Source organism: Hesperophylax consimilis, chromosome 27 (assembly GCF_061612785.1).
Source record: "Hesperophylax consimilis isolate HC1 chromosome 27, BYU_Hcon_1.0, whole genome shotgun sequence".
In the NCBI taxonomy this organism is placed as follows: domain Eukaryota; kingdom Metazoa; phylum Arthropoda; class Insecta; order Trichoptera; family Limnephilidae; genus Hesperophylax; species Hesperophylax consimilis.
This window is the reverse complement of record NC_142862.1, coordinates 11,524,685-11,551,022: the sequence shown is the minus strand read 5'-3', so window position 1 is coordinate 11,551,022 and position 26,338 is coordinate 11,524,685. Positions and strand designations below refer to the sequence as shown.

Genomic DNA, 26,338 nt, shown 5'->3' with positions numbered 1-26,338 from the left:
ACCTGTTCACCTTTTTTTAAATAGCGCCATCTGACGTAAAAGCAAAACGCGCAATTGTTTCTCTATCAGCACAGATAGAATGAGCTACAGTAATGTGTGGCAGGGTATAGCTAGTTATTAATAAATAACGCTGTTAACGCAACAGCGCTCTTGAGGTGGTTTTTCACGAAAACGGCGCTATATAAATATAGCCAAATATTATTATTAATTAGTTAATGCAAAGTACCTTGGTGATGGCAGCGATGGATGAGCCAGTGGCGCCGCCTTCCTTGAGGCGTTCCTCGATATGAGCGAGACGAGCTTCAGCCTCCTGCCGCGCTGCTAGCGCCACCTCCAGCTTCTGGTTCAGCTCCTCGGACCGCTTCTCGTCTTCCAGCTTTGTTTTCTCTGAATGCCCATCAATATAAATTATTATTAACAGGGTATTTTATTTTTTATTTTTTATAGTGAATACCTCACAAGAGTCCCAACTGCTCCCGTCTGGAGCCAGTGAGACTATGGCATCCCCAATTGGGGGATGTTGTGAGGCTGAAGGTAAGTGGGGAAGGGAAAGAGGAAGGTGGGGAAGTACCTGGCTATTCAGGTCTAGTCACTAAACACGGCTAAAGCCATTTGGAGCAACGTTCCAATTCTGAATGGTGGTCTTACACCAGGGCGATACTGGTAGTATCTTCCACTCTGGAACGTGCCGCAAATATACTATATATTATTTTAATTAATTAATTGTGAAATAACACAAATTAATCAAATAAAATTTATTTGCGCATGCCGGGTTCGAACCCGCGACCTTCGGAATGGCAGTCCAATGCGTTACCACTGGACTATGCCGGCCGTCAAATATAAACAAACACTGCAGAATAGCTATAATACCTCCAACTTCTGACATTTAAAAAATAAATATTAGGTAACGTATGTATTACTTTACTGCTTTTTAGCACATATATAAAAAATATTAAAGCCGCTATTAAGTTTGTGTTAACAGTTATAACCGCCACTAAGTACTACAGTAATTGAATTATTTTCCGCTATTGTCTTGAAGGAATGCAACACTAGCGCCTGCATGCTAAAATAGTGGCCAGAGTTTCCTGCCAATACAATACTGCCAATATTTTATTGGAGTTGGGCGTATTATTAATATTCTAGGGGATTGGGCATGAATGTGTTCCCGACTACTTGTTACAGAAATTTGTATTTCTGTTCTGGAAACCAGAACAGAAAGTCAAATGTAAATATGTAGCTACAGACAGACTAAGGACAGAGATAAGAAATTGAATGATTGTGGCTATTATTTCTGTTATTACTGGTGTATTTTTCTGTATTAACACAGAAGTGCGGTGTATTGCCTGCTTTGACACACGATAATACGGAATGATAAGAACAGGTTAGTAGAAAACTTTACACATAATCGTACTGCATATACCGGATGTAATATCACAGTATTAGTACTAGTGGCTGACAGATTTTTAAACTGCCCGACCCCCAGTATTAGGGACGTATTACTTTGGTATTAAGACGGAGATCGTGAACTTTGTTAAAAATCTTGTTGATTTGACAAATATCGATCGGTCGCACAATGAAAATGTATAGAAATGTGAAAATCAGAGAAATATTTTAAATTGAAATTCGATTTACCAAATCAAATACGGAAAGCATAATCAAATTGGCCAAATTTCGAAGCAATTCAAAGTAGACCTGGTCAACGACATCACAAATGTCATCTGAAGAAAAGTGAAGTTAGCAAAATGACCGTGTTTTTGAAGATTGGAACAAAGCGGTGCCAGTTTAAAAAAATCTTGCATGAATATTATTGAGTAAATATTTTAACCCGAGCAGTATAAGGCCCTTCTAACCGTATAGCTATACCAGCGCTGCAGCGGCGTATTAGGGAATCTTTATAAGTAACACTGCAAGGAATTAAGGTAAAATAATGTTATGTACAAATAAATAATTCTAGGACTTAAGAGCGTTGTTTTCGCGGACGAAATTTCGACTCCCGCAAAAATAATTATTGTCCTGTGTCCCTCTCTAACGGAGCGTGCAGCGGGGAACGGAGAGGGAGTACCTGGCTTTTAGTACGGCTGACGTTGCAAGCGATCAAAAAAAGTTAGATAATATGAGATTAAATAAAAAAGAAATTAAGTTCAATGATTGAATATTTGCACGAAGTCGGTGAAATGTCCCTTTCGTTTAGTTCATTCCATTATCAGACACAGACATACAAGGGCTTCCGACCTATTCTTTAATAGTATTGGTATATGCGCATGTACACGTTAGGCACTGACAATATCACCACTGCCGTCTCTATTACATGGCAGTGATATCACGCATTGAAGGCCAGTAAAAGAGAAATGCTTTTTTTCTTTTGTGCGTGAATATATTTGCATCAAAACGGGGAATCACCCTTTTGTTTAGTTCATTTAAATTAGCAGATACGTGTATTATTGTATGAGATACGGAAATTGTACACGTGCATTGTACATGTGGCGACAGACGAAATTATAATAATAGTAATAATAGGTGTATAAGTTTATAAATTAGATAAGTACATTAACAAATTAACAGCCGTAAATAATATATGAACAGTAAGTAATATAATTGTAGAGAATAGAAATATACACTTACTTAAAATTTGTGTAAGTGCACCGGTAAAGGCCTTACCGTTACTGTTGACATAATATTTTATTTTTTAATTTTTACATTACCTTTGAAATTTTATTGTGAATCACATTTTTTTTATTTTATCTGGAAGAAAGTTATAAAGTCGTGTCGCTGTGTATATAATTCCGAACACGCACTGACTTTATCACTGGGATTTTGGTCGAGATTATTTTTAAGTGTTGTCTAAGAAGAATATTATGTGAACAACAAAATTAAGTAATACAACTATAAATAAAAATAACCATAAAAATAGCAGCACAATAACAGCAAGAATAATAGCAACAAGCATATTTTATTAAAAATGTTCAATGAATCGGTATAATTATTTCCGTCCATTCTAGGCAGTGAGGAATACATTTATGGTAGTTAGTCCCAGATTTTTTATACTGAAAAAAATCCTATTTTATAATCTACACAATACATGTGCACAAGGTGAAAAATAAAAAAAAAGTCGGACAGGTAGTAGTTGTATAGTAAGAACAGACTCCAATATAAACAAGCAAATAAATAATTACATAAATAAAATTTAATTAAAAATTTAATTTCATAAAATTTGTCAGTCAACCACAAAATTTTCCAAATTTTCTAACTAAAGGCATTACTTATATGGTTATATGTTATATAATGTCGGGTGATACGTCTGACATTTTCTGCGACGATATTTCGGGTTCAATCACATCGGTACTAAAAGAAAAAAAATCAGGCATCAAACCGTGAAAACAAAAGACCGCATATTATACTGTCAAGGTATGATCAATATGTGTAGTGATTTTACTTACAAATTCGACAAAATAGTACAAGCAATTATAGGCAAAAATGGAGGACGGTTTTTATTCTTAAATTTAATCACTTTTAATTAAAGATCGTCGGTGTAATATTGAATTGTACCAATGTGTAAAAACACTGTCATCAAAACTAAAAGCTGAACGGCAATAAAATGAAACTCTCACTACAACCAAAAGATGGTATCTTGATGTTATTGTGTATATTCTCGAGAGTTTGTTCTTGTGAAAATAAAATTATTTGCTTACCGTTTGCTCAAAATCCCACAATTCACATCGATGTTAGCATCGAAAAAATCCTTGTTGGCAAATTTAGCCTGACAATCTTTAACATCATTTACGGAACTGAAAACAACAAAAAAACATTACATTTTTACCGTAAAAAATAAATACTTATAATAAATATTGATTTAAATATTGCATTTAATTTTCACCTGTTCCGAGTTCTTTCTGTCTTTTTGACATTGCACTTCCTCTTTTTCCGGTGCATACTGGGTGGCTTACCACGTATCCACTTTCGACCTAAAACACAAATAACATTTTATAAAAATCAATAACGTAAGTACCCTAATTCATAACCTAATTATCATTGTTAAAAATGCTCAAATAATGATTACTTACCCATGTTGAATGAAATAAATTATTTGGGGATGCTTCGGTTAAAAACTGTGGAGTTTAAAAATAATATTATTCGTAAACAAAGTAACAAATTCGTCAATTATATGTCCGCGCGGGCCGACTGCGAATGTCACATATACATACACTAGCAATAATAATAAAAAATGACTCTAAGGACGATTGACGTAGGTATGTATGCATGTATTTGTTAGGCGGGCGATCTCACCCGAGCCCCTGCCCCCCGGCCCGTGCTTCACCTACTCTAGCCAGCCCGACTCAAGAAAGTGCGAATGAGACAATAACAAAAAAGCTAGTTAAATATACGTTGAATTTGTGGCCACCAAATTCGGCTTTTGAAGCAAATAAAACTTTTTTCAGTGAAGATTCAAATTTTATTGTATAGTTCATTATATGCCTGAGACGGGATATGTGAGATTTTTTCAAAAAATATCTTCCATTTGGTCACAAAAAATTGCCAAAGATGCCTCGTAAAATCATGTAAAATCGTCATCTTCTGGGGCCTATATTCTATAATTTAAGGCAAAAATCGAAAATCTGATCCATATGCGTACTTTATATATACCATGTCTTTTAACTAAAAAAAAAAAAAAACAGTTTACTCTAGTATTTTAGCCGTAAATCCAAATTAAAATTTTGTATGAAACAGGCACCGCAGCCGTTCCTCTTAAAGTCAATCAACGTTATCTACAAAAAAGACATATCAATAATTTTTTAATTTTTTTTATTTTTACACACTTTACAAATATAAGGCAAAAAAGTCCCGATAAACTACTTTTTGGGAGTTTGTCTAATGACTATCAGTATGTTTTTTTAATAATTAATATCAGTATGTTTTTTGTAGATAATGTTGATTTAAGACCAAGAATTATTTGTATGTTTTTGTAGATAATGTTTGTCTTTAAGCCCTCGACGTGTGCCATTCAATATCAATATTTTTAACACAAGAGGTTAATTTTACTATATTTAATTCATTAAGAATGTGAAGACATACAATAATCTGAAGACATTAGTGGATAGTGGGAGAAATATTTCCAAAGATATTGTCAAGTAAAGAAGGATACTAACCGACGAGCCCATCAATGAGTGGCTGCACATCAATATTGAAACGGGAAGTGGCGCGGAAGTCCGGATCGCAACCGTTTTTGTGTAGGACTATCTGCGTGACGCACTCCTCAATCAGCTTGTAGTAGGCGGGCCTGTACATCATTTACACAAATAAATTAAATAGCCTCGCCTAGACACTCCACATAACGCATAACACACATTCCCAAATAGCAAATGAATAACCTAGTAGTTCTGTGAACAGTAGACCTCAAAAAAGTATGTTTCTAATTTTTTCTACATCAAAAAAGTATGTTTCTAAATCTCTTACGGAAATCAAAAACAAAAATAAGATTTGTAAAAAGATACTTAAATATCTACCAATTTAATTATAAATCAAACACGCTTTAAATTACTGGAAAAAAAACATCCTGGTGATATGGAATTATTGACAGATTCAATAAATTAACCTGAGCTACTCGGTTCATTGGTAATAATCTCCGTATGGTTAATTTGTGATAATCTACAGACCTGATTTCGTGGTCATCCCTGATGAAGAGAAGGTGCTGCAGGATGGAGAGGAGGTACGGCTCCGAAGAGGTGTCCAGGGTCACGTTCTTCACCAGCTCAAAACACTCGTTGATGTCGTCAAACTCCAATCTGGATAATACAAGCATGATTTAAAAAAAAACGCTGATAATTGAGCTATTCTTTTTATAATCAGCAATACGTAATACAGTAGAACCTCGTTAATTCGAAATCCAGCAGAAATCAAAAAATAATTTCGAATTAACGAATCCCCACGTAATTTGAAATTTTATGAAAAAAAAAAAAAAAATTACGGCGAAAATCGAGTTCCTCGGCCACCCCTTCAAATTCGGGTGGTATCTTTGGAGTAAACTTGTATTAATACCAAGTATTCCCGTTTAAATCGAATTTTTGCTGCCGATTTCCGCCGCGATCGGCACTTCAAGTTCAGTTATTCTAAGCAAATTCATAAAAATACCACACATACCTCGTAAATCAAATTTTCGCGGCCGATTAACGTTGCGTCCGGTCCTTTAAACTCGGATATTCGAAAAATACGATATATTTATGCGTAAACCGAAATTTGGCGGCCGCTCCTTTAAACTTAGATATTTAAAGTAATTTTCGTAAAAATATGTCAAATTTCCGCGTGAATAGAAATTTTGCGGTCAATTTCGGTAGCGCCGGATCTTTTAACTCAGATATTCGAAGTAAATTTAGTAAAAAATACGATATTTTCCGCGTAAATTGAAATTTCGGAGCCGATTTCCTTCGCGCCGAATTTTTGAAATTCAGATATTCGAAATAAATTCGTAAAAACGCGATATAATTACACGTAAATCGAAATTTCGCGGCCGATTTCGGTCGCAGACGACCCTTTAAATTTAGATATTTTAAGTAAATATCGTAAAAATGTGATACATTTACGCGTAAATCGAAATTTCGCAGCCGATTTCCGTCGCGGGCGACCCTTTATATTCAGATATTTATAATAAATTCATAAAAATATGATATATTTCGCGTAAATCGAATTTTCTCGGCAGATTTTCGTCGCAGCCAGTCTTTTAAATTCAGATATTTGAAGTAAAAAAAGTATATTTGAAGTAAGTAAATCGATTTCGATTTACAAAATAATAATACTAATTAGGGCGATGTATAAACACGTAAAAATACACTTTTCGGCATTTTACCGTCATGGCTGTCTTTTAGATTCAGATTTACGAAATTTTAAGATTTATTTTCGCAAAAATCGAAGTTTTTCGAATTACACAAACAAATTTTCGTGTGCGGACAAAAATAAATTTCAAATTACGAATTAATGAATTTCGAATTAAAAAAAAAAAATTTCTGTGGATATATTTTTGGCGAAAATTTCGAATTACGCATTTTTTCGAATTATCGGGGTTCGAATTAACGGGGTTCTACTGTATTAATAAAAAAATAATTTCGGTTGTGCGTTTGTAACTCCGTTCAAAGAATTCTAGAACTGGGAATTGCTTTGAATTTATTTTCTCAAGGGCCAAAGGTACCCATTGGATATGAAAAATTTGTTTCCGTTGAGCACTGGCATAACTGTATTAATACATTTTGTTTGTGAGATTTTTACCCTCGGCAAAACACGGAGATATTAGGTCACAGGAGCTTGGTCAAAGGTTAAATGTCATTTTCAAAATTGGAAACAACCGTAATAAAGTGATAAATCAACCTACCCATAATACAATATTTTTTTACCAGATAAATATTTTCATATAAATTTATTTAACACTTAAACAATACTTTTTTACAAGTAAATTATTTAAATAATTTTTATTTGAGTTTCTTAGGGTTACGACGGGTTGTTTCAACATTAATTTTCAGGTTTTGTGAAAGTCCTATTCAACTTCTGTTATTGTATCATTACAGGTCAGTTGCTTCACAATTATAACAGAAGTTAAATAAAACTTTCATAAAACTTGAAAATTAACTTAGAAATCTGAAGAATTCTTCTAATTTCATGAAACTACCCTGTAAAAGTAAAGTCTTGTGCTTTTTAGCTAACATGCAATTATCGATCCTACAATTATACTATTATACAATTATACTATCCTATATTGCGATTTTTCACAAAAATATTTAAAAAATATGTAACTGTATAAAAAAAGTAACTCACTTGACATTATCAAACTTGGTCATGAATTCATAATGGTCTTCATCGGCGTGGTGGTCAAACACGTTCATCTGGATTAGCATGGAACCCTCAGCATCCTTCTTCAAGTGTTCTGAAAACACATATATTCACTATAATTACATACATAAATTAAGTTAACCTTTTCGGACAGTGCATGTACTGTACTGTACTCTCTCAGCAAACCACTGCTCGATTATCCGACAGCTATAATGTGTCCTAGTTTTTACTACTTGAAAGCACAAAATCAAGCTATTTAATTTGCTGGTATTCGTATGTTAACTCGTGAGCGCTGAGCTTTGTACATCGACATACTTAGTTACGATACCACCTAGTTTGGTATAACTGACCATTTCAGCAGTCACCAGGGTTTGTTATTGATGTTTTAGGATATTTCCGTTAGTCCTCCATGCATTCCAGCAACTGCCGCATGTGTTTCTGTTTGTTTCGTTCTGCCCTTAGAGTAATTGTTACTCTTAAGGTTCTGCAACGTTTTTTGTATGAATAGGTTTACAAAATGGAGTTTTCTTGAAAGCATATAACACCTTGATTTTAAACTAAAAAATGAATATTTTATGAAAGATCGATAGCGGTGTTTGTTTGTTTTTACAAAATACATGTTTGAATTTTGAGCAAATTTAATATGTATGCACTACAATCCGCCGATTTCACTTGGAGTGGCGAATATGTGAGCGAGTACTGTATTTGAAAATATATAGATTTTGATAATTTTTTTCTCCCTACCTAGAGTGAATAAAATTTGACAGTTTTCCAATTGCTGGCAATACTGGCTTAGTTTGCTATTTTTTCATTTGATTCTGGCTACTCATTCAGGCGGTAGCCATGTTTATATTTTGACAACGGATGATTAATGATATTAAGTAAAAAACACCCTTTGAGACCCAATTTTCAAATGAAGTAGCAATAATATGAAAAGTAAAGAAGAAAAAACTATACCAAAAATATTAAAATTCCACAAGCAGCACCGGTTTTTACCAGTGCCAGTGTCAATTCAGATGTGAAAGGGTTAAGGCTAGTGACAGTCCAAAATGAAAGGAATGAGAGGAGAAGGTATTGTTACCTATGATGTCGTAGAAGCCAGATCTCATGAACTCGTTCCTCAAGTGCATACGGAAATCTAAGTCATCGGGCTCCGTGATGATGGCGTTGAGGAGTTGCATGCACACCACCTGTCATGGAACAATAAACACTCCATTAAATATGACGAATGTTTTTATTCTTCTTCAAGAGCCCTCTGGAATCCAGCTTTTAAATTGCTTGAGAAATGACCATTAGTAATGGGCGTTGATGATATTAGAAAAAACACCAACATCACTGTTGTTGTTCAACACATGTTCTGTTAACTCAATTATTTTAGAACCTAGTGTCAAATTAGATATGAGCTCATCAGCAGAATGCTGCCTGCTCATTAAATAATAATAATAATGCCTAAATAGCACCAAAGTTTGTTACACATAGAATTTGTAACTAGGGTGTACCGGCGTGTGTATAATCTTTTGCAAAGGACTATTTAATTATCAATATGTTGGCACTTTTAACCATAAATTTAGGTTGGCTAAGTTGTCAGGAATAGTTGGCTCAACTGCCAGTTGTTTAGAGTGACAGCGGGGCGGCTGTACCGCCGGGGCCGGTCAGCACCCACCATCAAGACACCAATACAAGCCATGTGGTCCCCAAAGACGGTGAAGTTGGAGCCGCGGGGTCTACCAGGTCGTGCGACATGATTGCACACCTCCTGATTTTTTTAATTATTTTACAATTATTCTTAAAACTTCTCTGTTCTTCAGTATTGTTCTATTTTCTTAAATATATCTACAAATTATTATTGTGCACCTTGTTTCGTTATTTAAACAACTTTCTTCCATAGAGTATTGTTTGCCGCCTCTCACTAAGTGTATAATCTCCTCACTAATAGAAAATATAATCCTCTCACTAATAGAAAATTGCATGGCGCCTTTCATTCCCAACTTACCTACCTTAATATTCTTGCGCTCCTTACCATAATATTCTGACGCCCAATGTAGATTACTCACCTACCTTACTGTAATATTCTGACCCCCAATGTAGATTACTCACCCACCTGACCGTAATATTCTGACGCCCAATGTAGATTACTCATCCACCTTACGGTAATATTCTGACGCCCAATGTAGATTACTCATCCACCTTACCAATATTCTGATGCCCAATGTAGATTACTCGCCCACCTTACCGTAATATTCTGACACCCAATGTAGATTACTCGCCCACTTAACCGAAATATTCTGACACCCAATGTAGATTACTCACCCACCTTACCGTAATATTCTGACGCCCAATCCACCTTACCTTAATATTATGGAGCTACCAAAGTGGTCTGACTCTGATTAATTTATTTTTATTATTTATTATAGTTAAAAAATATTAATATTTCATTTTCTAACTAAATACAAAAAAAGTTTTGGCAAAACTCAACAAATGCTTTACCCAGTTGGACTTGTTTTGTGACTAAACCGACCATCTAGTGTTCTAGTATTTACTATACATATTCAACTTTTAACAATTTTTAACAATAATATTTTATTACCTTTACTCACTTAGCCACTCGAGCGATGAAGATTTCCGTGTGTTCGATTTTTGATTCCGCCATTCAAATTAATTTCATACCTCCAAATGTTAATGTGGAAACATATGAACTGCTTGCTGCGGTTTAATGCCAATGAGTCGACCTAGATTTCATCGTTTATCTTATATTTTTAGGTTTTACAAAAAAATCTTTAAATTTATTAAAATCACCTGCCTAAATTTGGGTAGCTATCGCTCGAGTGGTTAGATACAAAGCAATTGAAAAAAAAATGGTCTGGGAAAAATTTGAACTTTAACATATTATGTCGAATTTTGAAAAAAAAACCCTCCTCAATTTGGCAGTGTATTTTGTTTGAATAGGTTGTTAAATCGATTTTGACTATTATTATTTAAAATTTTAATTCAGCAGATTTTTGCAAAAATATTTTAAGAATATTATCTACCTCACGGTCGATTATTATTATTAAATCTACGGTAAAGGTTACGAATTCCGCCTCACGGTAAATACGCAATATTTTACTTTCAAATAAATGGATTTAGCTTTATTAATTCAAAACATGATTTATTATGTCGGGGGAGACGGAAAAATACGCACTTTTAATTTTAATTTCGTTTATTAAGTCACTTACGCGATATGTCACACAAGATTTCAAAGAAACAAAATAATGTGACATTTGCCGGAAATACCACAACTCGTTATTTACCTAGCCAGTGCGCGGGTTAGGTTCAGTACCTACCTACGAACTAATTCAGTTAAAGAAAATAAAATCTTGAAAATATTAAATTAATGTATAAAACCTAACCTAATCTAACTGTGATTTTCTATAGCAAAAAAATGCCCCTTTAATAACGCCTGCTCGCGTCCCCTTTAGAGTTACATCCCAGTTTTCAAACAGTATGTGGGCTACGCTAGGTTTGTATAGACTTGTTTGTGATTTAATTCTAATACCTATTTTCCATGTTCTAACCTAACCTAACCTAAACTACCTAAACGGAATACGTTTAATCACATTTTATTCTATTTGTTTGTTATTCGGGTTATTTTATTTAATTATATGTTGATTATTTGTTATAAATAATACATTGACTTACATATTAATATTGATTAATTATACACGATAATATTATTTATTTTATATGGCAATACTAATTTTTTTTTGGTTGGCAGCAGTGTCTATGAAATATTTTGTAGGTATGAATTACGATATTATGAATATAATCCAACTCTTGATATGAATATAGTCGCTTTCGGCGGCGCCGCACACTAATTGACATATCGCGTAAGTGACTTAATAAACGAAATTAAAATTAAAAGTGTGTATATTTCCGTCTCCCCCGACATAATAAATCATGTTTTGAATTAATAAAGCTAAATTCATTTATTTGAAAGTGAAATATTGCGTATTAAGAGTGAGGCGGAATAGGAGAAAATTAATAAATCTACCTACACCTTCTTCAGTATTCAAAACTTTAAAGTTTACCAATGCATAAATTCGTTAGTATTTTAAATGTTGGAAAATAATTTATTTTTTGAAATATTGTTGTAAATAATTTATTCGTGGGTAGTCAGTAAATTTATTGATCTTGAAACTTGTATCAAAACCTTTCAAATTATAACCTTTTCGGCTTTATTTAATTAACAGTTTTTCTTATTTATAATGGAAATTTTATTCACTTTGCTTTCTATCATAATATCATTGTTTTTACATAACTGATAAATCAGCTGTTAATTTAATAAACATTTATTTATAAAAAGATATTTCATTTGTTTACCATAGATAATAATTATGGGTTTCTATTCCATAGGTTCATTCTCTTTTCTTTTTGGTTTGTTCTTTTTTCTTTTTGGTTTGTTCTTTTTTCAATCCCAGTTTTTGGAATAATTTTTTTTACATGGAAATATTGTCTATGACCATATAAATGGTTAGTTTCTTTGGTTTCTGGCTGTCAGTTTTAGACAAACACACTCTCTCTGTGTCAGTTCAGTTAGTACATTCAGTGAAGAATGATCGCATAGTTATTGTCTTGACTCATGTGAATTCTTTTTTCTTGTTTCCGGCTGTGTATAAAAGGCGTAACCATACAGCTCAAAATGGAACTTAAAAAGTTAGAAACAAGAACTTCAAGGTTAAAAATATCATTATCGTAATTTTTTTCAATAATTAAAATTCCCTATATTTTAATAATTTAAGCAGATTTCCTAACAATCAAACTTAAATACTATTTAAATTTTTGAGCTTATTAAGCGTGAGGCGGAATTCGAAAACATTATTAATTTTTTTGGTTTAAATTAATTTTAATTATTTATCCGATAAGCTTTGTTTGCATCAATTACATGTATCTAATTGTTGATTTCATTAATAGCATTGGGTGTTAATGGCACCAGCTATTTTTGTATATTTAAAATCTGAATATTTTCTTCTCTGACAATATAAATAAACAGAATCTTACCTTTAAACTTTCAGAGGACTTGCGAAGCGCCATGGCGCGCACAATGGAGACAAAGCGATCTTGGTTCTTGAACTCCCCGGCCAATGTCACGGCTTCCAGGACACGGTCGTGGCCGCCGGGGATCAGACAGGTGGCCGCCAAAACCTGAAACAAAGCAAATACATGAGTTGGAAACAAGAGGATTGGAGGTGTTTCCTAGATGCAGCCAAAACTCTCCAATCATTGTTTGTGGCACCAAAAATATAACCAAGTGGAGAAATTTTGGCTTCTCTAAGTGCTTCCAATGACGAAGCTTCAGATGTTGCTTAGCGTGATTCCATTGAAAACACTTTTTAAACAATTGTGGTCATTTATTCACTTTACACTTTCACACTTCTTGAATCAAAAACTAAGGGCCAATTGTTTCACAGAAATTCAAGTGCACCATTGTCATTAAATGGCCACTCAGCACCATTTTGTTTTTTAACATTTGAAAGGTCTCCGTTAAATGCCGATTCTAGGTGCATTTCGACTATCAAATTATAATAAGCTGACAAGCTTAACAACATGATAGTTATCCTCTTCTGCTAATCACAATTTGTTCAAAAACTGAAATGGACGTAGAATCGGCATTTAACGGGAACCTTTCAACTGTCAAAAAAACAAAAAAAGGGTGAATGGCCATTTGATGACAATCTTACATTTGAATTTACGTGCAACAACCCGTTCTAAATTCAAAATAATTCCAGAGATGGGTGCAGACCAAAGGTATTCCTAATGGAACCAGTGGCACCTAGTGACTTTTGAGCGTGATAGAGTGGTGAGTTTGAAAAAATTTACATTATTCATGTCGTTTAGTCTGAAATGATATTTTTTTCTAAAAATTCTGTTTTATTGTACGATGATTTTTAGCAAATTTCAGTTTGGCAGCATGGATTTCTTGAAAATCTTCATACATAAAACAGAACAAAAAAAAAAAAAAAAGTTTTCGGCTACAACATCAATAATGCCATTTTTGTAATATTAGTACACCCAAAAGTCACGAGCCGCCACTGATTGGAACCTAAAGCTTCCTGCTTATTCAAATAATAATATATAAAAAACCTTCTTACAAAGGTGTTAATTCCTTGAAGATTGAATCAAGTGAGCATATAGCAGAATGATCTAGGTTAAATTTGAACCAAGTGAGCAATGACTATTGAATTTTGACAATGCGTTGTCTCACAGAACAATTCATCAAATTTCCAAAATCCAAGTTCTGTGGAAGTTTCATTCAAGTTCTGTAAATATATCATAGTGGGCAGGTTGTTCCACAGTAATAACAGAACTTGAATAAGACTTTCACAGAACTTTGAAATTCGATGAATCGTTCAAATTAAGTTTTTTTTTTCAAATTACAACTGTCTGTAAGGAAAAAAATTGAAGTTTTTTTTTACAAAAGCATTACAAAATAAATATGAAACATGGCGCACGTACTACAAGATACTTAAGTAAATAATTTTATTGATCAATAGCAACCAAATTTATTTTGGAATGTAGAAATAGACCCTTTGACCAAGAGATTACAGACAAAAAGCTGTGGTAATTTTATGGTGCCAAAGCTCACTAAGCTCATTTTTGCCCTTTATAAACTGTATTATATTTTTGGTTTTTCATTTTAGTAACCATACCGTAATTTGTGGCATCATTTAATAGAAAAATTAGTCAAGATCTGTCTCATTAGCGCTGATGAGGTTCACAAATGTTAGTTTTTCGGAGCACCATCAAATGAAATAGTGGTAAAAGAGACACAGTACCTTGGCCGCCTCCAGCATGCACTGCGGTTTCTCGTGGTCGAGACTACGCGCAAGCACGATGAGCGCGTCCTTGCGCGCAAAGACAGCGCGAATGCCGACCGTGTTGTTCATGATGGCGGCCAGGCAGCGGATGCACTCGTAATGCGGGCGGTCATACTTGGTGCGTTCTTGAGTCGCCTTTTCCTCGCTGCAAATGTTAAGCAATATTAGCACAGATTGGTATTTTGCTGTGCTGAAAAGTAAGAATAATAAATTTTCCAGATGTGTGATCAATTTCACATTAAGTAAGATAAAATTAACCTAAAATTAACACTTTTCTATCTGTTTATTTCTTCAGTATGTGACTTATGAGTCAATGTTTTGGACAGCCTGCCAAGGTCCTTCATGGGGTCCTACCCAGGCGTAGTGTGTTCAATTCCTCGGCTGGCTAAGTCCTCCATCACAACACAAGCAACATTTTTCAGCTTACTGTGGTGGTAGTAGGAGATTTTCAAATATTGTCAAGTTATTTGTAACCCGGGAATATTTGTCTTTCTTTATAAAAAAAAAAAAAAGGTTGGAAACTTCAAGGCTGTCTGAAAGGTTGGTTCAAGAAGTAGGAACGACATGGATATATTTCAGAGGGCGTTGCAAATTAATTTACAACAGACTGCTCTGCAGACTAGTGGTCGTGATAGATGTAAAGCCCACAAAAAGAAATATTTATTAGTAACTTACCTGTAGAATCTAAATCCTAAGCTTGACGCAGCATGGAAAAAAACAAGACATTTAATACAATTAAGGATGCATAGCAGTTTATAAATCAGAGTCAATTAGAAAATTTAATATTTGAATACTTTCCGTCAAATGCCAAGTCTCGTTTCAGCTTTTCGTCAACTTGTGATCAGCAGAACTCATAAGGGCGTCCACAAGCATAAGGGCGTGACCGTTATGCCTGATCAAACACTGAAACGGGCCGCAAATAATGCCAAATATTCTATGACACTGACTGTCGATTTCATGATAAAAATGATGGAGAGTGAAAAAATACTGTTTTTAATATTTTTCTTTTTCTTTCTTCGGAAATGCATAGCCCTGACTGTCATCTACTCATAAAAACATTCAGACCTTAACCTCTTGTTTGCCAGCGTATCTTAAAGGATACTATTTAAAAATCATTTCTTTGAACATAAATACCTATTCTGGGAAAACTACTTATGGTAGATTACACACAATCAGACAGTACAATTTACTTAAAGTTATCACGAAAATAGAATCAATTGGCGCATGATGAAAATTTTGTGCCGGTGATCAAGAAGTTAAATTTCGTAATTTTGAGTAACAGTGGAGTTTAGGTCACTTTTTGGGTTCAAACTTACTCACCTGTAGCACACTGCTAACTACAAATATTCAAATTTAAATTAGGTTAGTTAGTGTTTGCAATGCAGATGGCACTCACGTCCTGTGACACAGGTTGAGTGTGGCGAGCAGCTGCGCCAGTCCGTTGGCCTCGCTGCCCACGAACTCCTCGAGCCATGACAGCGGGTTGTTGGTGAGCGCCACGCGCAGACTCTCCAGGCACGACAGCAGCTTGCCAATGCTCAGTTCCGCCTGGGATAGGTAGTTTGTGTAATCTGACGGCTTGTCGAACTTGGAGCGCCCATCCTGACAACAGAATTACAATGTTACGTAAAAAAATTCTATACCAATCCTATATTTTCCTTCCTCTCCTCTTTACCTACTAATTTAAGACATAATAAAACTCCCATATCTAAGCAAGTTAAGCATAAGAAACTTTTTCGGCTTGACATTACATTAGATTACATTTGATATTTCAACTCGTTTTGATACATTCTCAAAAAGTGTTTGAAATACATTGAAAGTAAATATAATAGTTATATTTTAATTTTAAGTTAATAGTAAGTATCAAAAGAATATTTTGTTCAGATAATTAGCAAAAAATGTTAAGGCGATGCACTACGTCGTGTAATATTTTAAATTGAGTCGCTATCAATAACGACCCTTACGTAGATGGCGATAAGGTTTAAATTCCCGCTTGACACCATCCGCCTGTTTTGATTTATGCAAGAAAAAAACATGGCCAAAGAGTGCCTTTTATCTTATTTTGTGGATGTTCAGGCGTAAATATTTAATTTTTTTTCGATCATTTTATAAATAACTTAATTTGCCACATTATACAATAAAATTGTAACCGAAAATGGGTTCGTAAGTAGGACATTTTGAACTTTAAAGCAGTTTTCATAGGCCCTTACATTATTTTTTTCTGGGCTTATAAAAAGACTTATCTAAAAAATACTCGATTATTTAAAAGGTCAAGATGTATTCTACTCGCAGTATTTAATTAAAGCATCTGAAACATTTCTAGGCAACCAAATTTTCAAACCAAAAACACATGATTTTAAATTACTACGTATGGCATCGCCTTAAAAGTAAAACTTAAAATTTTTTACTAAACACTCTTTTTTTTAAATTTTCCCTCGATTATTCACAGGCCTGCGCTAGTATTACATAAAAGATTACGATGTTACAACCAAAGGTAGAACTACGAACAGGGTGGGGCCTATAAAATTTATTTTTTTAATAAAGGTGACAGATTTGTTATGCTAAGAAGAAGAAATGACAAGTCCTGTCAGTTTGACTATTTTGCATCTAAAGATCAATCAGTTGCAACAAAAGCCAATTGTCAAAAATATTTAGTTTTATCCGTACCTGTAGGCTGGCTCCCTTATAGGCGATCAGCATTTTTTCCTTTTGGTCCCTCGAGTATGCTTTCAGCGGAATCTTCTTTTCTTCAGAGAGGTTCATGTCCGTCTGAAAAGTAAATAAGTCGAGCATTATAAACATGCACTCTATTTCAACTACACGTCATAAGGTTTCTTAAAGGTTGGCAATCAAATTTTTAACCTTTCAGGGCCAAAATGTACAATCCGATACGATTTTATATGATTAAATTGTTGGTGCGGTGTCTTGGCTGTGACTGAGCTATCGTTAAATGTCAATATAAACAACTTTTTGAATACTGTCATTCATTATGTAAAATCAGCTTATTAATGAACGGAGGCAGACTAACAAAAGACATTGTACATTTTGTATATTTTGACATAGCCATTTGATGTTTAGGAATGTTGATACATAGACAATATCAGTATTGATAAACAGATTCAGAAATCGCCTTACTATGTCAACACTATCAGTAGTGTTGACATAGTAAGGCGATTTCTTATTTATTTCGTTGTCAACATCGGCTTGCCTATCGACACATATATACACCTAACAGTTGCAACCTTGCCCTGGAATTTGATATAAAATCGTAGTCAGTTAACTATCAATCCGAAATTGTTAAGTTACTGATTTGACCATGCTAGACCCCCCCTATGATCTCTGAGAGGCATAAACCTCGGTGGTTTGGAAACAATCACTGCATCCTAAGGTATAAGGAACTACAGAGAGACAGCAAGAGACTTGCAGAACAAATGCATTTCCTAGAGGTAGCCAGGACTATCTAAGGTCTAAATTCTAAAAAAATGTGGTAAATAAAAAGGACATATGAAAAAAATCTATTACGCTTTGTCATTCTCGTATTGAATATGGAATTATAGGAAGGGGATCTCCTGTATCTACATAAGTATATATATAACCTGAACACAATACAAAAAAGGAATCATAAAGACCATACTGAAAGTACCCATAAGAACTCCTTCGATTGAAATTTCCAATAGTTTTTATGTACCAAATGTACAACAAATATATGCTAAAAATATACTATTGAAACTATTCAAAAATACTGAATCCTTTACAATACCGCATATTCATCATACTAGGTCAAATCACAATGACATAAAAATATAAACGAATTCAAGTGCAAAAGAGTGCAATGAAATCATCACTGATAGTTAATACGCTATAGAAATACTTCATCTAAATATACGGAGCCTTCTCAAAAATATAGAAGAATTTATTCTCAATTTAAATAATCTACAAGTAAAGCCGGGCATAATAGTGTTAACGGAAACGTATACATATAGTGACTCTCCGTATTATAATTTATATGATTACACTTACATACAAACAAACATTAATACAAACAGTGGTATCGCAATATTCATTAATAACAAATATAAAAACATTGTATCAATATTAGAACGCATTGTAGATTCAACTAACTGCATAGAAATTCAACTCAACTACAATAAAATGAATTATTATTTAATAGCAATCTATAGAACTCATGAATAAAAACGCCAAATTATTTATCGAACAAATACGACAAATAATATCAAAATTCAAAAACAAAACTTGCAATCACTGGGGATTTAAATATCAACATTAACAAAAATATAGATAATACTCTTAAACATGATTATTTAAACTGTATGACAGAAAACAATTTTAAATCATGTATAAATGAAAATACGCAAGAAATTCAAGGTCAGAAACCATCTTGTTAGATCATTTTCGGACAAATATTAACATAAAAGATCTCCATAAAATAAAAACCGTTGTCTGGAAATATAACATAACCGACCATCACACGTGTATATTTTTGTATGAGAATGAAAAAAAAACACAGGCAAAAAACTTGTTAGTGAACAAATCGTAAACCAAACTAAATCTGCAGAAATTAATTGATAACTTGAAAACTGAAAATTGGCAGCCTGTAATCAATTGTGAAGAGGTTGAAATATGTTCAAAGAACTTTGAAAACATTTCATCCACGCATATAGAAAAATCTAAAACTGAAATTCCGAATCGAAATCGGCAAAAAATAAATTCTTGAAACCGTGGATCACATAGGGTCTATTAAATTCAATAAGAGAAAAAAGTAAGCTTTACAAACAAACAATTAATTTCCCAAACAATGTAGAATTAGATTGTAATTACAAAAAATATAAAAATAAATTGATGCGACTAATCAAAATCAGTAAAGATGACTACTACAGACAAAAAATATTAAGCTCAGAAAACAACCCTAAAATAATCAGGCAAACAATCAACTGTGCAATAGAAAACAATAGACAAAAACAGTCAATAAATGAAATTAAAGATGAAAATAACGTAATAATAAATGCCAAAGAAAACCCAAAAAAATGTGCTAATGTTTTCAACTCATTTTTCGCAAAAGTGGGATAAGAAATTAATGTTACAAAAGGATCGAATAAACAACGAATTATAGAAAATATACAAAATCTAAACTCACTATTCCAAGTTAAAATGATCAGCGAAGTAGATATTTTAAACATAATTGAAAATATTAAAGGAGAGTTGTCTCCAGGTTGACAATATAACAGTAGAAATTTTAAAATCTATTAATGTGATAAAACCATTAACTTACCTAATTAAGTCTTAAAAATGGAATATTTCCGTCTAATTATAAGAAAACAATTATTTCACCTATATTTAAAAGAAATACCCAAAATGTAACAAATTATCGACCAATTTCCCTCATTTCAAATATAGGCAAAAAATTTTAAAATCTCAATTAATGGAATTTGTTGAAAAAAAACAAAATACTTCACAACAACCAATACGGATTCTGAAAAGCGCTAGGCACACAAGATGCAATTGCAAATCTTACATCACGCATATTCGAAAGCCTAGACATGAGCAAAAAATGTGCTGGTATTTTCATAGACCTGAGAAAAGTTTTCAACAGTATATGCCAAACAAAACTTATGGAAAAATTAGATAATCTGAACATTAAAAAGAATGTAGCAAATTGGATAAAAAGCTAGATAAATAATCGCCCTCAATATGTCAAAATAAATAATGTATGTAGCGATGAAGAAACATCTAATTATGGAATCCCACAAGGTACGGTACTGGGTCCAATATTGTTTATATTATATGTAAACGGGATATTTTCTCAAACACTTCATGGTAATATAACCTCTTATGCTGACGATACAGTCATCATTGAAGACATAAACACTCTTAAATACTGGTTTGACATAATCTTACTATCTCTAAATAGTGAAAAAACTCACATTATACCATTTGCAATAAGATCAAATGACGTTCCACAAAATTTTGACATTATTATACATGAAAAAAAAAAAAAAATCTATATATTCCAGGTCATAAAACCACATTCTGACAGAGAAATTACATTTATTTTGCGACAAAACTCCATAACATCCTTCCCCCAGATAAAAAGCGAATTGAATGTTTACAAATCAAGAATAAAATTCTGGCTGAAAGATATTAATGAAAAACTATGAAAAAAACATTAAAAATGACATAAAATTAATATAACAGAAATGAATAACTTTATTCCGTCTCAGCACAGAACACCCTAGTGAGGACTAAAAAAATACAATTTACTATACATACATTCACTATCATATTTTGTATGTACAATTTTTAAATAAACGCTAACATTAAAAAAAAAAGGATGTTATAGAAAATATGGGGTCCGTTTGATGGATTCCCCATATTTGAATGGGCAAATTGCGTTCTTAGGATATACAAGTAATGGGGTTTTGTTGTGATTGCTCCACCGGTATTTTGAAGAAATACTTTCATTGATAACTTTACAGGTGTCAGGAAACAAATACAATGCTTGCCCAACATTTGTAACAGGATGACATCATCGACAAGAGAATGGGTTGTTTTTACGATGTACTCAACAGTTCGGCGGTTGCATACAACATGGTTTATGTCTTCCTCTCCTTGAAGAGACCATATAGCAATCCGAAAGATGAAATAAGCTCCAAGGAACTTCACGATGAAGCAAAAAAAAAAAAAAAAATAACCTTCTCTTTGTACAGTGACAAAAAAAAAACTTTGTATCCCCATGATGTAACAATGTTACCGTAGGAGTTTTGGATCTTATTACCCATCGCTATGTAACAATAGACCTTGCGTCCAAAAAAGTATGTTTCTAATTTTGTACCATCGTAATATAAACTTAACGATTTCACATTTGAAAAAAGAATATATACTGAATCATTAAAACGTCCGCCATCTTGAACTGGAAATGCAAAATGGTCAAGTTATAACAGGACTTCGCTACGGTCAAAAATATTGTTGTATTATAAGTTTTGGAAACAAAAACACGTGTTTAAAACATAGGATTAGCTAAAATATTACTTCGATATTAAATCTATTTAAAGTGATTTGGAAGATTTAAAGTGGTTGACTATTGTTACATCATGGATACGGGAAGGTATTAACACAGCATGAAAAAAACCTCACCAGCATCTCATCGAACTTGTCATTGACCTTCTTGTCGTCCATGCGTTTGAGCTGCGCCAGTATGTCGGGGGCGGCGGGGGCAAACTGCTGCACGAGCATCCCCCCCTCGGCGCTGCCGCCCCCCATGGGGAGGAACGGCGAGGGGGGGGGCGCCGGGGCGGGCGGGGAGTCTCGCTCATCGCCTCCGCCCTTTTTAGGGCGCCCAAAAAGGGTGTCCAGCTGGAACAAAGAAACGGCGGGTGAGCATATAAGAACATCGCAATATACAATGAAAATAGTAGGTTATTTTTTGTAATATCCTTGATATTAGTATATGAGCTGACCTATAGTGTCGCCCAAACCTCCAACGGTGTTGGACGCGAGTGAGCGCCGTAAGCGGTGAATAAATAAAATAACACCTTCAATCCAAGACAAATTATAAAAATACATAAATTTACGGAAAATATATATTTTTTAACCTGGAAAAATGGAGGAAGCGGTTGATCCGCATGCCTTCATAACAAAGGCGAAACAAAACATAAGTGACTTACATACAATCATAGAAGAAAATAAACTTACCAAAGAAACCAAATCAAAAATGATGAAAGAAATAAATAACATCATGGAAATGATATCACACATGGCAATAGAATTAGCTAAATTACAAGAAAAGTGTGATATTCAAGAAAAAAACCAAGCACAAAAATACCCATTATCATACTCTTCTGCAGTAAAAAACTTAATATCACAAACGCAAGAAAAACGATTTCCCATAATAATTAAAAGCTTAAAAGAAGAAGACACTGAAAAAATAAAAGAGAAAATACAAAAGATTAAAATATCGCAGTTGGGAATTCGAGTATGCGAAATTAAAAAAACAAAAAAAAACCTTATAATAACATGCCCAGAAAAAGAAGACGCAAAAAAATTAAAAGATAAGATAAATGAAGTCGACAAAACCATAATAGCGGAGGTACTTCTGAAAACGGATCCATGCGTAATATTCAAAGGTCTTGACAAAGACTATACCGAAAAAGAATTCTTAGAAGACATCATTGAACAAAACAACGACATCAAAATGATATGTGAAAAATACCAAGACAAAGAAATATTACAAGTTAAGGCCATCATTACAAACAAAAAAACTAACAGCAAAAACTTAATACTACAAACAAATCCTGAAATGAGACTACATCTTATTAATAAAAAAAAAATTCATCTAGGATTCATGAGAATCTATGTAGAAGACTGCAGTCCTCTTACCCAATGTTTCCACTGTCAAAGATTTGGACACACAGCACAAAAATGCTACAATAGAATGAATAAACCAACATGCAAGCACTGTTCAGAAGATCATCCCATCTCCGAGTGTAAATCCCTGGAACTGCCACCCAAATGCGCTAACTGCAACTCAGCTAACAAGAAGAAAGAAATAAACTCCTTGAACAGTAAAATGAATGAAGTAGACCACCGAACAAACAGCGAAACATGTAAGTTCCGATCTTACATGCTTAAATTAGCCAAAGAAAGAATTAACTACGACATTGAATAAAAATCTTATAAATAATTTTGTAAAATACAACCGAAAATGCATTAAATGGATGATTTCTTAAGTAACGAATTAGAGTTAAATATTAAAATTCAAGAATACGAATGTATATGTACCGATTCGTGTAACAAAATTATTTCTAAAAACATCAATGATATAATTATAATGCACATAAACATCCGTAGCGCTCAAAAAAATTTAGATGAATTAATTCTAAAAATAAATAATTTAATTAAAAAACCGGACTTTATAGTGTTATCCGAAACATTTACGAACGCTGAATCACCGTCTTATCACCTACCTGAGTACAACTATATTTCTACCAAAGTAGACATCAATAAAAATTCGGGAATAATAATATTTGCAAGCAATAAATTTAGTATTGTTAACATAATAGAACATCCAATACACTTAGTAAACTGCATCGAAGTACATTTCAAACTCGGCAAATCAATATACTATCTAATAGCTATCTATAGAACGCATGGCTCGAGTATTATTACGTTTATAAATGACCTCAAATACATATTATTAAAATTAAAAAATAAACTTTGCTTCGTCGTAGGAGATTTTAACGTTAATATTAATGAAAAAATAGAAAATAATAACAAAAATGAATACATCAATTGCATGACTGAACAAAATTTTATATCTTGCATAAATAAAAATACTAGGGAAATAAAAGAACATACTCCATCTTGTTTAGACCACATTTGGACAAATGTAAACATTAAAGATCTTCACAAAATAAAATCAATTGTTTGGAAAACTAACATAACTGATCATCACTCATGCTTACTTCTGTATAATAATAATATTAAACATAAAAAACATAATTTAATAACCAAAAAATCAACAATAGATATGACTATTCTCTCTGAAAAATTAAAAAAGGAGGATTGGAATAATGTTTTAAACAGTGACAATACTGAAATTTGTTCAACTAACTTCGAAAATATTATGTCACAACACATTAAAAATTCGACAACTGAGATAACAACACACATAAAATCAAAATTAAGATGTTTAAAGCCTTGGATTACCAAAGGACTTATTATATCTATCAGAAATAAAGAAAAACTTTACAAAATAACTTTAAAAAATCCCCAAGATGAAAAAGCATATATTTTCTATAAAAAATATAAAAATAAATTAATATCTTATATTAAAAAAAGTAAAGAAGAGTATTTTAAAAATAAAATATTATCTTCAGAAAATAACCATAAACAAATGTGGAAAACTGTTAATTTCGCCATTGAAAATACAAAAAAAACACAAAACATTAAGTACATTGAACATGATAAAAAAATTATAGATGCCAATATACAGCCTAAACAATGTGCAAACATATTTAATTCGTTCTTTGCAAATGTTGGGAAAAATCTTGCGAAAAATATTCAAAAGCCTTCAAACCAAGAAAACCATAAAAATAAAAATATACAGAAACGTAATATACTTTCAATGTTTGAAACAACAACAGAATGTGAAATTTCGAAAATAATAGAAAATATGAAAGGAGGTTCGTCTCCCGGTTTTGATTCTATTACAACACACATGTTAAAAACTATGAAACCTCACTTAATAAAACCTATCACTCATTTAATAAACTTAAGTTTAACTACTGGAATTTTTCCAATGAACTACAAAACCACAATAATCTCACCTATTTACAAATCTGGAGATCCACATCAAGCAACGAATTATCGCCCAATATGTCTAATTTCTAATATAGGAAAGATCTTTGAAAAAATAGTAAAAAAACAATTGGTAAATTTTCTAGATAATAATAAAATATTACACAAAAACCAGTTTGGCTTTATAAAATCTCTCAGCACACAAGATGCTATTGCTAACGTAACTTCATACATTTCTGAATCATTAGATAAAAGTAAAAAATGTGCGGGTATATTTATTGACCTTAGAAAGGCATTCGATAGCATATCCCATGAGATGCTATTAAAAAAATTGAATAATATCGGCATAAAAGGCAACGCGATTAAATGGATCACCGACTACTTAAAAAACCGTCCTCAAGTAGTAAAAATCAATGGTGTTAATAGTGATCAAGAGATTACAAGCTTTGGAATCCCCCAAGGTACAGTGCTTGGACCAATTCTATTTACTATATATGTAAACGATATTTTTTTTCAACCTTTACATGGTCAAATTACGTCATACGCTGATGATACAGTATTAATAATAAGTGATAAGACTTGGGAAAAAGTAGAGTTAAAGGCCACAGAAGACATCAACACGCTCAAGAATTTTTTCGACACTAATTTACTGTCACTTAATAATGAAAAGACATTTGTAATTCCATTTGCAATCCATACAAATGATACTCCTAAAAATTTTAACATTGTCATACATAATAATACTAAAATTCACAGCCAAAACTATTGCAAATCAAACTGTACAGTACTAAAAACAACAAATAAAATTAAATATCTAGGAGTAATTATTGATAAAAATCTGAAATGGAAGGAACAAATATGTCAAGTAGTAAACAAAATTAGAAAATTAATATATATATTTTTAAGAATTAGAAACTTTCTGTCGATAAAAAATCTATATATAATTTACTATGCCTTAGTTCAATCCACTTTACAATACGCTATTATTAGTTGGGGATCCGCGTATAAATGTAACCTTCTTCCAATTGAAATTATACAAAGAACAATTATTAAAATTATATTAAAAAAATCCTTTGACTACCCTACAGAACGCCTGTTTGAAGAATTTCAAGTACCTACATTTAAAGACCTATACATTAAAAACTCACTAATCCAAATTATAAAAGAAAAAGATAAATATCAATTTTTAAATGAAAACAGAACGCGACTTAGACATGTTTTTCTATGCCCAAAACTAAATACGTCTTTTGCACAACATCATTATACTTACCAGGGAAGAACCTTTTTCAATCGTCTACCAGAAGAAATCAGAAGCATTAATGATAAAACCCAAATACTGCTCTCTGTCAAGAGACACT

The 26,338-nt window shown here is 32.8% G+C and overlaps 1 protein-coding gene across 3 annotated transcripts in view; it reads right to left on the bottom strand.

The window, feature by feature from the left end:
- The window catches only part of dia (diaphanous related formin 1), a 100,633-nt gene that overhangs the window by 35,642 nt on the left and 38,653 nt on the right, over positions 1–26,338 (bottom strand). For all 3 annotated transcript variants that reach the window (XM_089648040.1, XM_089648041.1, XM_089648039.1), the window contains 10 exons: positions 21,819–22,037; positions 17,334–17,435; positions 16,063–16,268; positions 14,625–14,811; positions 12,850–12,993; positions 8,894–9,002; positions 7,798–7,906; positions 5,652–5,780; positions 5,145–5,275; positions 227–387 (listed from right to left, as the gene is read on the bottom strand). In XM_089648040.1, the coding sequence (XP_089504166.1) occupies positions 227–387; positions 5,145–5,275; positions 5,652–5,780; positions 7,798–7,906; positions 8,894–9,002; positions 12,850–12,993; positions 14,625–14,811; positions 16,063–16,268; positions 17,334–17,435; positions 21,819–22,037 (1,497 nt within the window). The remainder of the gene's footprint in view (positions 1–226; positions 388–5,144; positions 5,276–5,651; positions 5,781–7,797; positions 7,907–8,893; positions 9,003–12,849; positions 12,994–14,624; positions 14,812–16,062; positions 16,269–17,333; positions 17,436–21,818; positions 22,038–26,338) is intronic.